At 32.0% G+C, this 19,039-nt stretch overlaps 1 protein-coding gene across 1 annotated transcript in view; it reads left to right on the top strand.

The window, feature by feature from the left end:
- Positions 1-1,621: 1,621 nt before the first annotated feature.
- Positions 1,622-19,039, top strand: part of LOC113515605 (indian hedgehog protein) — a 56,148-nt gene continuing 38,730 nt past the window's right edge. The window contains exon 1 of the mRNA XM_031911328.2: positions 1,622-2,133. Coding sequence (XP_031767188.1) covers positions 1,858-2,133 — 276 coding nt within the window. The 5' untranslated portion in view covers positions 1,622-1,857. The remainder of the gene's footprint in view (positions 2,134-19,039) is intronic.

Raw genomic sequence — 19,039 nt, 5'->3', positions numbered from 1 at the left:
ATATTTTATATCCATGTTTTGAGAGACAAAGAGTCGTTAGGTGCCTAATAACTCAGCCTGTACTGACCTCATGAGTAATATTAATAATTTATGGGGCAAAGTTCTAATTGTGTTTCAATGCACTTTACAGCTGCCGCCGCCGTTTAAAGAACGTGTAAACATTACCAGCGGTGAAAACAGTAATTCGTAGATACCTGCGTAATATTACTCGGTGTTTGGGTAAATTTGTGTGTAGTCACTAAATTCTTTTAGATATCTTGTATTTACGTTTTATTTGAAAGTCTATTTATGCGCCATGTTAAATTTATATTCAGGACTTGTGTGTCAATGTAATGTTACAATGTAATGTTTTGTTTTTTTTTACATTAACATAATAAATATACCTATGTTGAAAACACTTTTTAATATTTACATTCAATGAGCATTAGAAACTTTTCAGTCATAGTTGTTGCAGGTATTTTTTTTTTATTTGTGATACATAGTAATAGTTAACCTGGTGATAAAATGCGTTATGTTAACATATTATATATATTTTCACGCCAGGTCCATTGCGAGGCAGGCAGAAAAGTGCCAGTAAAAGTTCTCTATACTTATATACTTACTTTTTTCTCATTTACTTTCATTATTCGTTTTATGTATACAATTTTTGACTTCTTCAGACTTTATCCTTCATCATTCTAATAATGATAGGTCGGTTTAGTCTATAATAAACTACAATAACAGTTTGGTACATTTTAAAGTTAAATTTATATACAGAACTGTAATAAAATATTAATGCGCTTTAATTGGTCGATACCAACAACTTTGTATCTTAATTGAAATTTACGAATAACTCTCCGATGATGTACGAGTAAAACACTACTGATAAATCGAATTAATCCGAGTGACGGTGCTAGTCTTACACCCTGTAATAAAAATTAATGGAATGTTAGCATAATCGAGTATTAGCCATTTCTCCCGCATTCATTCGTAAGCATCAATCTATATCTATGAGCCTATTCCTGTATCGAATTTCATTAAAATTCGTTCAGACATTTAAGTGATATTGAGTACAAACATACAAACATCATTACAAATTTAATTTAGTAGCATTATCTTCATCACTTTGATTATCCTATAACCATCCAATCATAAACATATTTTCTTAAAATGTTGTGATTTATTTTAATTACTATTTTATTTAAAACGAGGGGATTAAAACTGTAATTATCTAATATTAATAGGTAATTTTTGGCATAGATGAGCATAAAATATCACATGTCTAATCAAAATTTTTGAGTCCGAACAATAAACAAGCTAGTGGTCAATTACGAATCATACTATTTTATAGGTATAGTCAAATATACTGAATAGAGGTATGATTATACTTAATAATTTATTCTTTACATCTATCTTTTTTACCTACATTATGACTACTTTAATTTACAACTTTTTTTAAATCAAAATAGCCACGTGTTCATGCTAATATAAGAAAATACAGCGATTGTTCAAAATTTTTCAAATTTTCTTTTTATAAATTTCAGAGCATTCAAAATAATGTGTATCAAAAGTAAATTGTTATAATAATTAAAACATTATTTTTGGTACGTATATATTTTTGACAGTAACGATTGATGTGATTTTGTTAATGCTATTGGCAATTGCATTGTCCGAAATGAATCTGCAAGGCGGTAAATTGCGATGTGGTGCGTGATGACTCGGTGGTTCGGGTAAGTGTGGCGGCACGCAAGGGTTGCAGGCTTCGGGCCCGGTGGTGATCCTACGATCGCACCGGGCTGCAGAGCCGGCTCTCAGTGTCGCTCAAGTCGCGGCGCGCGTTGGTCGTGCGTCGAGCGCGCGTTCAGTGATGTCTGCGAGATGAGGCTGTCGGTGATGTTACTGTGGCTGGGCGCGGCGGCGGCATGTGGCCCCGGCCGTGGCTTCAATAGCCGCCCCCCAATGCGCCGTGTCGATCCCTTCGTCAACGGCCAGCATGATCCTAACACCAGTGAAAACAACAGAATGGCCAGCGGCCCCTCTGAGGGTCGCATCACCAGACACGACAAGAAGTTCAAAGACTTAGTGCCTAATTATAACCCGGACATCGATTTCAAGGATGACGAGGGTACTGGAGCTGATCGCCTGATGACACAGGTGAGTGTATACTGATTACCAGTGAATTTCATCCTGGCATGTAACCAAGATGTTGGACCGACGGCTGAGTGAAGTGTATTCAATAGAAGTTTCCAATGTTATCCGAGAATTGCATAAGGCAACCCAGTTATAGCTGTGAGGAAGTTGTCATAGAAACAATGGTTTTATGAAACTTCTTCTGTTATGAAAACAGCTCTTCAGTGTGCGGGCAGGGACAATTGCTGTAAATAAACATTACGTTTACCTTTCGACATTATGTTCGTAGAACAATGGAAACAAATTGCGGGCGTTACGGTAGCTTCGTAGCGAGTGTTTCCAAATGTAGCACTACAATTACGCAGGCTTTGTCAACAAATATTTTGACTCTGTAACTAATTGATGAATGATGATTCCTTTTCAATTTTTATGCCAGTTTCGGTAAAAATATGACTATCATAAAAGTTGGTGTCGAAGGCATTCACTGTCATACGTTGTCATTCATGATGCTTTGTAAAAACATAAATACAACTTACGGGAAACTTATTGTTGAGGGTTAGCTCATTGTACTCGGAGTGTATATTTTGGTTCGCTGCATTACGACACTTCACACAAAGAAAACAAAACCTAATTTGATTCGATTAATTTGTTTCATAGTCTTTTGTGTGGTTACTAAAGATATAGTGCTATTCATTGTTTATAGGCGGCTACTGGGTTGATTGTATTAAACTACCCACTATTTAGTTATTACGTAACAGATATTTATACTGTGATAAATGTGTCGTGAAATAGGTGGTCCTTTAAAGTAGAACAGACTTAAAGATTTGAAGGGACACTTTAAATCACAATCGGCTTTTTTCTCATCTCGTGTTTATATAATAACGACCACATTAGATACCTACGCAAGTCACGGCTTAATGGCGCACTTTGGGAGAAGGTGATAGGTAATTCGTAAATCGTTCCCTCGTTGATATTATATACGGCCGGTATCAAACAATAAGCATTGTAAAGTAAAAAATGATACCCTACAAATGTGTAATTTCGGTGATTAAAATTGCATTGCGAATACGTGATAGTGTTGTTCAATATTGGCAACTAAATAGGTATAACCGTATTCAATTTGGCACAGTAGTATTTGCTTGTCGCTGAAACAAACATACAGACAGATAAACAGACGTAAAATCTAAAAATATGTTGTTTTGGATTCTATAGCATTTATTAAATCCACTTGTATCATTTTTTTTTTCAAATATATTCTACGTATAGACATCGTCTTGTTACAGTTTTATTACTTAAATTTGTAAAATATTTTAAACAATTTAATTTTTTATTCACATTGTTCTGATTTTTCTGCTTTCATTGGCATTTTTCTCGTTTATTTTATCTCTTGTTCTTATGCCCATACTGACAGAATAATAGAAAGATGGTAAATATGGGCAATTTGTTAATCGAGAGAATAATCAAGCATCTAAATATAATCTGTACGTACTTGGAATGTATTTTTTTCCTACTAAACTACCAATTATAAATATGAATATATAAAAATATTTCTCTAACAGTTTGAATTTTTGTTTGAGCTTAAAGATCTAAACGATTTTTTTATTATTATATATTATTAAATCTTGTGTTCAAGTGCATAACAATCTGGATTGAACATATAGGGTAGTGTTTGTCCTATTTCACAAGTGCATTGCATTTGAATTGAATTTTATTTAATTCTATTAAACAGACACGATTTAGGCTAATATTCTAGCCTGAATCATCAAGTCCGAAATTGGTTAGAAATTTAGGACATTTTCTAATATGATACACTGTAATTCTCTTTGTCTTAGGTTTTGGATAGTACAAAGTACGTAAAATGTAAAGTACGTCAAAGTCTTTTGAAGTCAATTAGAGTGAATTTAAAAATGCTATTTGCGCAAATAAAGTTTCGTGTCCTTACGTGATCCTTCGAACCATCTGTGAGAATACTATATGACTTATGGTAAATATTTTTTCCTTGTTTGCAAAATGAATGTTATTTATACGCTGTAAATATTATCTATGTAACTATACTACACAGTTTAGTTTACATAAATAGACAGATGAATGAGGCAAATTAGTAGGGTTCAGGAATATGTTAGAGAGATTTTATTAAAAATTTACTGATTTTGTGAGAGTGTTATTATTAAGTAATAGCTAAATTTCCGATTAAAATGTTTAGATTTGAAATTATTTTTTCTGTCTGCAATATTATATCTTCTTCTTACTTCCTACTATCTTCTTACTTCTTACTATCCACTTCTTTGTAGAAGTTTAACTAGATACTAAAAATTTTAAGTGTTTAAATGTCTTGTTTTTTTTTTGCAAAAATTAATACAGGTGACAAATTAAAATAAAATATTTGGTATATATTTAATTACAAACATGCAAAATTTATTATAAGTACGTATTAGTTTTTGTAAAATTTGTAATAAACTTATAAAATTTACAAAAGTTGTGAGTTTTGTTAAAATTACATGAATTTACTTGTAAATAAAAATATATATACCTACCTAGTGATTCACTTTGTAAATAAACATAATTAAAAGTATTATATACATTAAATTATTTTTTTAATGGATGACAATGGAATGGTAACCTCGCTTACTCTAACGGTATATGCTGTCGGGGCACCAGTGAGGGATGAAAAGGCAGGTCAGTTAGCCCACCGTGAAGAATATGCCTGGATTCAGTACAATTTTTTTTCAGAGAGGACCACGTGGAGGTTAATCTGACAGGGTATATTGCTAGTAATGGGACAGGTAGCCCACATTACTAACAATTCTTTTCCCTCTACTTTAAATTAGGATATAATGTAACGGTAGGTATATTAAATTTCTTGTAAACATCTTCACTTACTAATATTTAGAATACTATCAGAATAGCATTGTAACTTCTTGTATACGAAATTGAAAACCTTTATTAAGATTGAAGTATTTCCAATAATAATCTCGGGTTTCAGACATTGGTAAACGGCTCATACATAACAATCGAACCGCTCTAATGGGTCGTCAAACATAACCGCATATTGACAAACATCCAAACAAATATTCGCCATTGTCGTCCATGCGACCTACAGTCAATGTAGGTCACTATAGCATGTGCTTCATATAGGTATGTAGAGATGACCGCTATATTAAAAAAGTATAAGATCATACAATGATCTTAAATGTAATAATTAAATGGAATCAAACTCAATAATTGTTTACTTTGATAAATCACATATCAGGATTTTTCTGGAGATATAATTAAACAATTCATGAAATTAGGTAAAATATGCTACAATTACAATATATTTATAACTACAGTAATTACTTTTCACTAGTTTAAGAAAAAAATAGAAACACAATAATTAAAGAATATATGGTGTAGGTAGTAATAAAAGATGAAAAGGCGATGGATTGTATTGCTTTAAAAATTTCAGTAGGTTGCATAAAAAGTTACAAACAGGGCCGTAGCTAGACCCGAGTTTAGGAAAGGGCAAAAAAACTTTTTAGTAGAGCAGAAACCTTCTTAAGTGACTTCGAAAAAGCGAATCTGTTTTGTCTGTAGGACTTTGGGCTTTTTAAGGTAGGACATTACCCCATCAATATCCCCCCCCCCCCAACCCCTAGCTACTACGGACATGGTTACAAATGATAGTGAGATGTTGTATAAAAGAAGTTCTAAACGGGCGTGTATGCTTATCAGATATGAAACTCCCTAATAACGTAGAAAGAAGTACGTAGTAGTATTGAAGTGGCAGTATGACCTGTAAACGTGAACGTGTGCAAACCACGAGTTGCGAACAAATATTTCATTGATATTCGACTGTAGTATCATAATATACGCGACGTCTAAGATAATATTAGAAAATGACATTTCGAATTCAGCCTCATCTCAAATGTCTTTATCATAACTTATTTATAAATTATTTAATTTTAGAGATGTATATTTACAAAATGGCATTTCAGTAACAGTAGGTATACGATTTATTTACGATTTGAAGTACGAGTATATAGCGAAATTATCGTGTTCTACTTAACGTAAACGTGACTATGTTTATTTGTTGCCTCTTGGTAGCTTAATGACTCAACTAATCGTCATGAAATTTGATATACTGATGTAAGTTTTTGAGGTGGAGAAAAACATAAGCTATTATATTCCAAGCAATATCAATATATTCCGGGGATGTAAAGACTAGTATTTAATATATTTACACGATTACATCGTTTACTAAGACTTGTGAAATGAAAACAGTTATCGTAATAGTAAAACCTTTAAATAATTTATTTAATTGTCAGTAAGAGTTAATCCCTGCAGCAATCATTATACAATAAATATTACAACAAACATATTGAATGCACGGTTTCAGAAGATTTATGTCTCTTTGTACATGTAATGACAAAGCAATTAAATATATTTGTACACATGTAGCTATAAGGTGAAGTAATTTGTAGATGTATTAAATATACTTACTATAAGTTAATGAATATAATATATTATTTTTTTATTTATTCTTTGTTGTAATTATTTGTTTTTGACAACAAGAATTATACATATACATATACATATATATATATATATATATATATATATATATATATATATATATATATATATATATATATATATATATATATATATATATATATATAATGTTTTAGAAGAAAGGTGATTCTCTCTAGAACAGATTATAATAGGTTCAAATCTGTATGCATATCTTTTAATATAATAAATATTTAATGATAGTAGTTCTGAAACTCGTAGTTAAATTTATTAGCATGACAAGCCTGAAATTTTGCACGGAGTTTCTTTATGAAATTCCGAGAACCCATTATCTTAATTTAATGGATTCCGCTCGAGCTAAGCTAGAAGAAATAGCCATTGTGTAATATTAATTGTGAAATAGTATTTTATAATACATATATATGTATTGTAAATTTTCAGATATAAATAATTTTATGAATCTATATGAAATGTTATAAACTTCACTATGAAAAGTTTTTGAAAATTTTCTGCTTGAGCACTTAGTTACCTACAAATAAATTAATTAAACGTGTCTATAAATTTAACTTTTATTGTATTAAGGTATCTTTTAGTAATTTGTAGATATCTTTTTGTAATCTATAATATATTATCATATTGTAATGGCATTATTATAATATAAGCGGCTAACAGAAACTGAAATACCTGCTATGATATAAGAAGTTAAATTCATGTCATTCATGACATGTTTCCCGAAGTTATTTTGAACTGCGAGTTGATGCAATGTCCATCGATTGTTTTGCAAACCAATCGAATCGATTTAGCGATTAAGACAGGTGTACAAACTCAATATAGTTCGACGCCACTGAGAATGATATGAAAATCCCGATAACCCAAATTTTGAAATAGTTAGTTGGCCGCTTAAAGGAGCGAGTGTTTAAACACACTCATTTGCAAATAACACACATTAAAACGAGATTTGCGCAGCAAATATTTTTAATGGAATAAATAAGCCTTAAATAGAATTCAGTTATATGTAGATAATAATCGGTACGAGATGGGATGTACAGACAATCAGTTGGTTGCATGTGTGTGCGTGGAAGAAAGAGCGGCGCGAATCCTCCGACTGCGTCGGTTATGTTATGTGCCCGCGGTCGCCGCCGCTGCCGCGCCGCGGCCGCAGGCAGCACATAGCCGCAGCCGAGCCGAGCAGCCTTGCATTCGTAAAAATCTCCAAACCGGTTCGATGCGCCTCCATTACTTTCTTTCTGCCTCCACTGTGCCTCCCATTTTAACTCGGGCCCACTTTTTATCAGGAATCGGTATCTCCGTCTAATAGTATTATTTATTTCTCATAAATAAGTGGGAATATAAGTAAAGTTAATGCGTACGAGAAATGGTTACAACGTTACATGGTCAGATTCTTTGAAGATATACTTTAATGCGTTATACTCTTTTCATTAGATGGTATATTCCTTAACGTATCTGTTATATCTACGATGACAGTTAGCGATTTATACAACCGACGTAATTAAGCTTAGATGTTCAAACAGGTATAATTAATTTTTTTATTAACTAAAGTGAATGAGGTATCAGTAATAGTAAGTATAACTAAAAGGTCTGTAGAAAAGAAAAACATTTCTCATTAGTAGCTACTGATATGAGATTTAAATGGAATATAAATTTTGGTCTAATATAACTTTTTTATGTTAGGAAGATGTGTTAGATTCTAATTTATTAACCATAGATTAGGCACATTTTCCATTATAGAATGTATTTGGTGGCTAGTCATAGAAACCACAGAATAAGTACCCAACCACATTGACCAGGCTCTCCTCCGATTCCAATCGGAATTACTTGCCATTTTATGTATGTTTTTATTTAATATTTTATATTCTTGGACGCGAATAAGTCGTGGACGGAAAGGGGGTGTGGCACGTTTGCGGGGGTTGAGGGACATAAATATCTCAGTGATTTATGGGCAAGGCGGTCGCGGGATAGGTCAGCATTATTCAATTTCGTATTTGAGGCTCGAGTTACAATGAGCTTTTACTGCGGTGCGCGCGCGCAGATAGCGCGGCAATCCCGACTGCCACACCAACTTTTGTTATCTACTTTTTTAAACCCCATTGTAATCCTGAGATTAGTTCATGTTTAATGTTTTTTTAGCTTATGGAAACCTCAATTTCATAAACTGTTTACTTTAAAATCTTTCTGTCGAGCTTTATAAGTAAGCAAATTAAACAAACTTTTTATTTGAAGAATTCGGTTTAATGGCACTTAATTATCGATTGTTATTTCATTGACCGATACGCTAAAGTGATTTAATTTGTTAGCGGCAAAGACACCGCCATCTAAATTAGATACTTTTCGGCTTATTAGCGTAGGATAAAAAGAGGAACGAGCCTCGATCGCTTTATGAATAATTGACTATAATCAAATAAATCCTAAAATCTTTACGGTGGGTTTATAACGCTGTAAAATGTTATAAGGACCTTCTAATAGCCGCGTGTTTATTATTGGCATTTAAGCATATTCCAATCGACAGCTAATTGCAGGATATTAATTTACATCTTTTTATATTGCTAGTTAATTACATCAATTGTCTAGTTTTCAAACTAGAGTATAAATAAGCATCTACCGTTAATATTCTTAATAATCATTTAATTCATAATCTAACCTACGTTAGATTTGATTAATATAGTTCCAGAGTCGTTATTTTGTTATGTTTACGTAACTACTTGTTACTAATATCGTAGAAAAATGCGATATAGGTATATTAAAGATGTGAAAGTAAGTTTCTTTGTATGTTGCCTCTTGAGGCTTTAATAATTCTACCAATCGTCATGAAACATGGCTTATGTTATATTTATCTTGCTCAATTAATAAATTATAATCACGCGAATGAAGGGGCGAGCGCAGCTTAGTAATTTTATAATATTTATCATCATCATAATTTACATAATTTTAGCCATTTGCTGGCTAATGTTGAACATAGACCTTCTCTATAGATTATCCCAACAAACGGAATCTTTATGGTCACTACAAGTTGTAATGAGTATGAATTGAAATATCTCGTCTGAGCCACTAATATCGTGTAAATTACTTTTACGATGGGATTATTCACGCGGATCTCTCTGATTATCTGACTTTAAACACGTATTTACAGTTGTCATGTCTAGAGCTTAATATACTTAACAGATTGCACTAGTCAGTATATACATATATTTAATAGAATTTTATGCTATAAATATTTCCAACTAATTTATTAACAAGAATGATGATGAATAAAAGCGATAGAAGTAGTATTGTATATTATATGGACATTGTAAAAAGTGTAGGGTGGTTAAATTAGAACATATTATACAACATAATACAATATTTTATAAATTAACTTTCTAATAAATGGAAAATACCAGATATCTTCTAAAGATTTGATATTTTTTATCTGTTATAAAAATGTTTTCATTCCGGCATTGTTCAATTGACAGCGATTCGAATATTCTGTTTTAAGTATTGAAAACGATTTATTAATAAAAATACGTTCCTTTAGATAGACCCAAAAAAAAAAAATCAGTAACTGCAAAATACGGTGATCTGAGAGCAAAGGTATGTCACCATTCTTTTATATTATGGGGTCTGGAAATATCCATCTCTTCTTCATCATATGCTTTAATTGTTAGTCGTACCGTAAGAAATGTCTCCCCATAATTTGATATAAATAAAAAACGTTTAATAGTTTTTTGGTAAAAATCTTCATTCGCACTTTAGCAGAACCTGTTATATCCTCACCGAAGTAGGACCCAATTACTCCTAATAGCCTGACAATATTTCATAGCAAACTGTCATTCTACGTGGAAACACGTTCTTTGTATTTTGAAGGCTGTTGCCAGTCCTAACGGAAATAATTGTGTTTGTAAATTGTAATTTTTCTATTTTATTTCAATTACTTGAATTTATTCATTCTATATTGATTGCATATACGTAGATACTTATTATATAAAATGGGCTAGACAATTTTGCTCAAGTAATATCATAATTATAATATATTATGTATTATAAACAAAAATATATAAATATGTTCAAGATTATGATCCCTAATGGGGTAGTCAGAATCAACTTACACTGTTATGGTGAACGGAACACTTGACATGCCTATATTTCGCCGAGTTTATATAATCCAACGTGGCAGAAGGTGAGCTTATCGCCGTTATTCGGATTAATTTGGTTTGTTATCTGTGTTTTAAATTATCGAAGAATTAGCCAGAAATGCAAAACATAGTTTTATTTTGTTTTTAATGGATGTAATGGTAATCTCGCCCCGTTAGCGCGGGCGAGGCACCAGTGAGGGAGGATGAAAAGTCAGATCAGATAGTGATGAATATACCTGGAAGTCAGCATGATGATTTTCCAGGTAGAACCACATGGAGGTCTACCTCACTGGGTAAATCGCTAGCAATGGGGTTAATAGCTCTTAGTCTTCATTAGGTACTGTCAATCCATTCCCCCAGTTTTGGGTGTAAGCACTAGTCGAACTTATGACCTTTGAGACGTATAGAATGGGGTAGTACTCGCCCACAAAACTTATATACATAGTAAATAACGCATTAACATTCTAAAATTATAATACCTAAAAAATATATATATATATAAAAAATGTACAGTTAAATAAACAGTAGCTAATACAATACTTAATTTGTGTAGGTATGTACGTATATATAAATATTGCAACAAATGTTTAAACAATGCAGATATAAAATTAGAATTTAAACACTGGTATAACAATCAAAATTTAAGTAATTTATTGGCCAGTGTCTATTGTTTTGTGAGTTACAAAATATTAATTTGGCTCGGTCGTCTTGGATTGAATCTGTACACAAATACCTACATTATTTATTTAGTAAATAAATCATTAAATAATAAAACAATTTTGTGAACACTTTATGTTAACAACAATAATAAATTTTAGATTTCATGTGAATTCTTAACATTTGCAAATAATCATGGGAACACTTGTTCAAATAATATTGAACTACCCTAGCCTGAGTTTATGTTTACTCCTTTCGATTAGTTTAAATGAAATGTAAGTTATATCCTTTTCATTTTGACGAGTGAAAAAGAGAAACATTTGCTTTGATCGAATGAAGTAAGTTTTAGTTCAGAGTAGGTTTTCTTTCCATCTAAGTAGTAGGTCTTTGAACCTACGCATGTTTGCGGTTAGTTTTATATAGTTGCTTCTTTAGGTGGTGATGAATTAACGATTTGCATTTCTCCGACTAACGTAAACATATGTGGTGATATATGTAAACATGCGTGTGTTAATATCTGGCTGAGAAATCTAAGGAGCTTTGAGTACTGAAATATATATAGCTAGCCGTTTCTTGTGGTCTGTTTAAACAGGCTAAAGATAAATGATATTTTCATAGCACATTTACTGAATAATATTTTATATTGTTTTAAAGATAGTATATTTAAAATAAGTAAATAAATGCAAATATTTATTTATACTGTGATACTCGTATATGACATAGTACATTCCTATATTAAGACATATATATTGTCACAGTCTAAAAAAATGTATATTATGGAACTTTCAAACATTTCTAACTTTTTACCGGTCAAAGAATTTTTAAATATCGATTAGAAATAAAACATATTTCTTTTCCTCTTTATATTATTTTTTAATACTAAACTAAAATAATAAATATATATTATTTTTAAATAACAACTTTAGACTACGACTTTAGGAATTAAAATAGAATCATTAGAACAATACGTAGATGAATTTATTTTAGAGAAGAAGAAGTTTATCCTGGAGGTATTATCACATTTTTTAACATTATTTATATTATTACGTACTGTAGGTACGTAATACAACAAAGGTCGGTGCCAACGTATACAAAGTATTTTTATTCCATTACTATAACAGAGAAGTACCATAAGCTTTCCAGTTTCGCATCTAATATTAAGTACAACAAAAGCGAAAGCTTGAAGCGACGTTTGATTGTTTATTGCAAGGATAATATTTTACACAACAATAATATGAACCCTGTTTTATTATGCTTATCATAAATTAGCAACAACGTTTAGTTCGTTAATCTATACCTGTGAAATTTACAATCGAAGTCTAATTGAAGGTAGTTGAAGTCTCTATGAAACCCTAGATAATATGTTTTTTATCTAACCGACATTTACTACAATCCATCGCAAAAGTGTGTCTGAGTAGTGTGCTTTAGAATAACGTTTGTTTTAATTATTACTGTAAATATTTGTCACGGTACAGCTGTTGGTTCTTATCTTTGTCTTATCTGTCAAACCTCAGTCAATGCTACACATTGCCACACCACAAGTCACACTTGCAAGCTGCAAGTATGTTCCGTTGTTTTCTCCTTCATAATAATATATTAATTAGGGGGAAAAGAGATTGTTAGTAACAGGGACTGAGAATCCCATTGCTAGCAATATACCCAACCAGGTAGACCTCCTCGCGGTTCCTCCTGGAAACTATCATGGTTAATTCCTGATGAATTAATTTATCATGATTGGCTAACTGACCTGTTTTCATTCTCATCTATCACCCTTCACTGGTGCTCCGCCAGCGTATCCCATTAGAGCAGGCGGGATTCCATTCCATTTTCATCCATAAAAAAAAATATTAATTAAATTATCCACTGCAAAAACAAAAAAAAAAAAAACACGTTATAAGAGCTAATTGCAACAAATAGATGTTCGTTATTAAATTAGTTTTAACAAGAAAAGCTAAACTACTCAATACACTTCAAATAGTTTACTTTTTAATATTAGACTTCCTGTGAAATATAAATCATAACGGATCAATAAAATATAATCTGTAAATCTCGGAGATCTCATTCAAACAGCGGAAATAGGTTAAATTATTTATGAAATAGGTACCTATATGTATAAATTAGGGCATCGTTGTGTATACACTAGTCAGTTTATATTGCTGATCTTTGTAATATATTATAAACATAATCTTAACTTGTATTATTTTGCAACAAAATTCAGACAAGTATGTAGCTATATACATCAGATGCATCATATAGCTTTATCTATCGCTTTTGCATGCTTTAGTGAAATAACTAAATACAAGGTTTACTATTATTTTCTAGCCTTAAAATTTTTATTTTTTATATGCAGCTAGTCCAAACTAGCTGTATATAAAAAATTAAATAGTCCGCGATAGTTCGTATGATAGAAATATGTTGAATATTTTCAACTGACTTAAAAAAGGAGGGGGTGCTCATTTCGATTGTGTTTTTTATTTACCATAGAACTTATTTATAAACCAATTTGGAAAAATCTGTTTTTATCTGGAAGAATATACTTTCAGATTGATGCATAGAATTTTTATCATAATCGGTTTAGTAGTGAAGTTTTACTATCGACTACATATAGATTTTTAGTTTTAAATGAAATAATAAGTGCTAATTAATTAAGTATATGCTAGTGACGATTGGTGTTATATAAATTTGGTTTCACAAAATAAGACAGCACTGATGCCTAAAGTATAAGTGTATAACCTAATTTAGGTATAAAGAGTCCTCATTTTTCAAGGCGCCTGAAAGAAATTGCTATTTAGCGATATTGCCTACAGTTGCCTATTTATCTTACTTTTATGTTATTAAGTTTATGTTAATATTATTCATTTTGTTTGTGTACATATTGTTAATCTTTATAACTAGTATCATTTGTAATGGATAAAACTCAATAAACCTATTGACACAACATCATCTATTGATTACAAAAATTCCTCGTATATAATAAAAATTTTGTTCGTAGCTGTAAGTTTTATATAGAACCTAAACATTCAATACATAAAAATCTTCTAAGAGTACATAATTATCTCAGAGTGGTACAACGGGCTTCATAATGTATTCAGTGAAGTCCATGTTACTGTTTAATATCTATAAACGGTTGTCATTTCCATAAGGCAGGTCATTAGCTTGTTTATCATTCCAAGCTGTGCAAAATTCCTTAAAATAGAGTTCCGTGTGAAATTCATGGGCTTTGTTCTTGGTTTATACATGTGAATCATTGTAAATTTTCCCGGGAATCACTTCTACAGTTTAGATTACAGATTTATAACCTATACAATGAAACTACGTACAAACTTGGGGTTTTACATCCTTTAATACAGAACTGGTCATACAAAATGAAATCATCACTAATATTACCTAAGTAAGATCTATTCAGATTTAGTTTAGATTTAGTGCATTTCTTGTATAAGATTCTATGTAGGCAGGTAGAACGTAAGTTTCAGATTCAGTATCGTCTATGAAAGAATATTTTAATCCATTTAGCTCAGTAGTACCTATAGTCCTTTCGTACCGTACCTCATTCAATCGATTAACAGTTACCGTCAGAACGAAAATGACGGGAAATTTCTCTATTTTCACCGAACATTTGAAGTAAAGGGGTGCACACACGATTTAAGTGCTCATAAAAATCAAGCAGAGCCTGTACTCGGCGTGTCGATCGGCACTTAAATCTTACACCCAATAAAAGTGCACCTCGCAAAGGCACAGGCCCGTAATTGGTCCTGCTGAACACGATTACACTCCCAGTGCGGCGATCGTTGCGGACATACATTTACGACTCTCATTGGTCTCGTTTAATGATGTGTGACAACTCGATATGAAGAACAATAAGCCTGTAATTGGATTTTTACAATGTAGAAAATTTATATTCGTAAGTAAGCTTTAGCTGAGCCACTTGTTTCGTCCGATTGACCGGAGGTATTACCGTTCATAATTTATGAAATATAACTTGTGGTATGCATTGGTTACAAAAATAAAAAGTTTTCAACACATATTCCTTGTGTCTTCAAATGAGATAGGGCCACAGCGGGCTGGTTGAGATGCGCGCGCGCAGGCGCCGCGGGACGCCGCTAGTCCCCGCACCCCTGTGCCACCATCACCTTTATTTATATTTATTTACCTTCCCTTCATTCACCGAGGGCCGCCCTTTCGGCTCTTTTTGCCGCACCTTAATACGACCGATACAAATATTGTGAAAGAGGCTGTGGTTTGAGTGAATTTATTGTGTTACAATTTGTTTCGACGACTGACGCCCGCATTCCGGAATTTTTATTTGTACTACAATCTCATTGATACACATGTATTACTAACTTTGTTTTACTTTATTGGAAAAGCAGTAAGAGTAAGTTATGCAATAAATCGGTTACAATAGGTTATTGCTAATAGTTAAGATTATATCTTGAACTTTTTTTTTATCAAAAATTAAATTAAATCATAATCAAAACAATGGTTTAGAAAAAAACCTACAGTAAAGATCATAATAGTTTTGTTCCTATGTCATTGGGTTTTATTAGTTAGAGAGGCATAAGCATAAAATAAATTACAAAGTGTTGATAAAATAAATACATAAAGTTATGAAAACTGAACAAATAAGAGAATATTTTCATACAAATGATAGGTTTAGTTTATCTATATCATAATAAAACATATAACTACATATATACCATATATACAAACCATAAAATAATAAAATTTAAGTGACTTTAAAAACAAGATTTTCGTGCATATTTTTTGGGTGTAGCATGCTTACGCGGTATTTTTGACAATTCTTCATTGCTTTGACTTTTTTTTTGTAAGCGATGGGATTACTTTCGCATTTGTCTAAGTCGTCTCTTTAATTTTAAATACATAATGAAATATTAGTGAAATTAGATTCAATTGGTATATTTTTTCTTGTGTCCGTAACCATCCCTAATATCTTACATAACCTATTATTATAGACGTTGAACAAAACAATGCAGAGATAAATTACTACAAATTGTTAGGGCTGAAGATCAAATCTTCACCCCATCTGAATGCTGTGACGCGGCGACGTTCACGTGCATCAGTTATCATGATAAATGGCGTATTTATTTATCCGACGAGCCTAAATAGCTATGGTAATATTGGCCCTACAACAGCACAAAAGGTAACAAAACACAAAAGTTGAAAAAGGTAAACCGCGCTATTTACAAAGTGGCTAGCGAGGACCACACAGCCACAATCGAGCCGCGCGTGCGACTCAGCCGCTTCACAGTAAAAAAAAAATCATTCCCAACATTGATCTTTTTTCGTTTATGAGATCTCGCATTTTGGTGGTGTGATTTGTGACATTCGGAAATGTTAATGGCACATCCGATTGATTTCATTTTTGCACACAATTAAAATATCAGCTAAATAAACGTTATTTAAAAATATTTTGTATTTGTTCTGTGAATCTTAGAAATCATTGTAAATAAAACTCCAATATAATTAATTATAGGTAGCGTGAGAACTAACGACATACGACGATCCTCAATTATAATATAAAACGCAAAATTTGTAAAGTATGTGAACTATAGCCGTGTGAGTGCGAGCGCCAGTGTTTACGCGATCTGGCGCAAGTGCTGATAGATGAAGAACAAGCCCGCAGTCTTTGACACCGCATCCGACCTCGAATGCTGCCCCAACGTATTTATAATCCAATAATAATGTTCTTGTATTGTCTTAATACTTTAACTTTATAATCATAAATTGTAGGAAATAATAATTATTTTGTGGTTGTTATATGCATTTATAAAGAATTATGATGTTTTAAATATGTTGTCACTTATAAGAACATAATAATAATTATCGGTAAAGAGTTGATACTAAACACTGTTGTTAGGTATCTGTTCAAAAATATTTTTCTGGATGTCCCCGAGGCGGAGCATAAATAGCATTGAAACTATTTACAGTATGCGGTTGTCTCGACGCTTTCTTCCGAAGACCATAAAATTGCCTGATAGTTGTTCCGCACTGCACGCGTTATGGGAAAGGTTTACATATGCACATATGGGCTACCATAGGGTTCGTGTAATTGAATGTAGGCGCGGCGGCGGGCGGCCTAACCTAATTTACATTAATGCAAACGAGGAGCATTGTTCAGGTGTGAAACGCCAGTGTCAACACGAGGCCTCTGCTCAAATAGTTTATTAGCTCCACCCAGCGGTGTTCTGGCGGACAAACCTTTGTTACACTGACAGCCCTCTAAAAGACATGCATAGTTAACGCTTAAATATGACTATTCAACTTGCCGCACTATGTATACACGCACAAATGACACACGGCATCCTAGTTATTGTACAATTATTTCAACAGATCGAATAAAATACGTTATTCCCATTACTTTAGTGTTCTTCTATATTGGAGGAATTCGTGCTCCATTTCGTTCAGCAACAATCATTAATGTTTCACTACTGAGAACAGATCTCTATCCATTAGAGGTGAATTTAGTCTACTATTACTATGCTGACTAAGCGGCTTGTTAAGGAGGTTTTATTTCAGTTTTTTTTTTTTTTATTTAAATAGTGTATTACACTTTTTTTATTTAATCGTCTCTGACGACAGATTGGAGATGAAAGAAGAATTGTGTTCTTATTCTGTTACCACATGGATATAATACTTAGTCACATAAGATTACAATACTTAAAAATTTTACGTCCATCCATCATTTCATTTTATATTTAGTTTGATAGAAAGGGATCAAGTGATCATGATTATAATATTTTCTTTGAAATAATGATCATCTTTAAACAGAAAGTATTCAGGCAAGTAAAACAATAGTTTGATACAAGTAGTTTTCTTTAACTCCATATACTAAATGTAGCTTAGGCATTCTCATGTGGAACCAATATGCGAAGTAATTTGAACTACAATTTCAGCAAAATACATTAACGATTTTATAGCCGCCTGAGATCTGCTTTATAGGTCCATTTAAAGAACGATTTGATGCCCATTAAACGTTTTAGATTGTGTTTGTGCGAGATATTCGTTCTATTGCAGATGTTATGAGTAGTATCAATTGATTTGGAATAAGTTGGCTCAATGGCATCCTGAACCATAAGAATAAAAACCCGAACTGTGGTCTGAACTGAAATCAAGTAGATGTTAGTTGTCATAATAAATTAATTCTACAGTCTCTATGGACCGTCTGCAATCAAGAGTCAGATATAGCCAATCTAGACATTATATATAATGTATTGGCTATAATTATAGTTAATTTTTCAAATAAATTATAATTAGATGATGTCTGTACATAAGAGATATTTAAGAAAAATTGATATGAAGAGTCTTAATAAGAGTAGAAGTAAATATACAATAATAAATAAATGTACAATAGAAGTAAAAACAATATTTTTTAGAAATTTTTTGTCTGTTTGCCTCTCTGTATGTTTGTTTCAGCATCAAAAACCACTGCACTAATTTGAATAGGTACGGTTTTCATAGTTATGTTTCTAAAGATCTAAATTAAAATGTGGTATATATTTTATTTAAATACGCTACTTACAAGTGATCTGTTTCATCAGTGGAGCTTTTACTATGACTTGATGGTCGCGCGAAGTGGATGTCGTTCCTCTTAGTTTTGAATTTATTTCATTATAATT

Source organism: Galleria mellonella, unplaced genomic scaffold (genome assembly GCF_026898425.1).
Source record: "Galleria mellonella isolate WM207_F2 unplaced genomic scaffold, CSIRO_AGI_GalMel_v1 utg173, whole genome shotgun sequence".
NCBI classification, from domain to species: Eukaryota; Metazoa; Arthropoda; class Insecta; order Lepidoptera; family Pyralidae; genus Galleria; species Galleria mellonella.
This window is presented reverse-complemented; position numbering and strand designations above follow the sequence as displayed.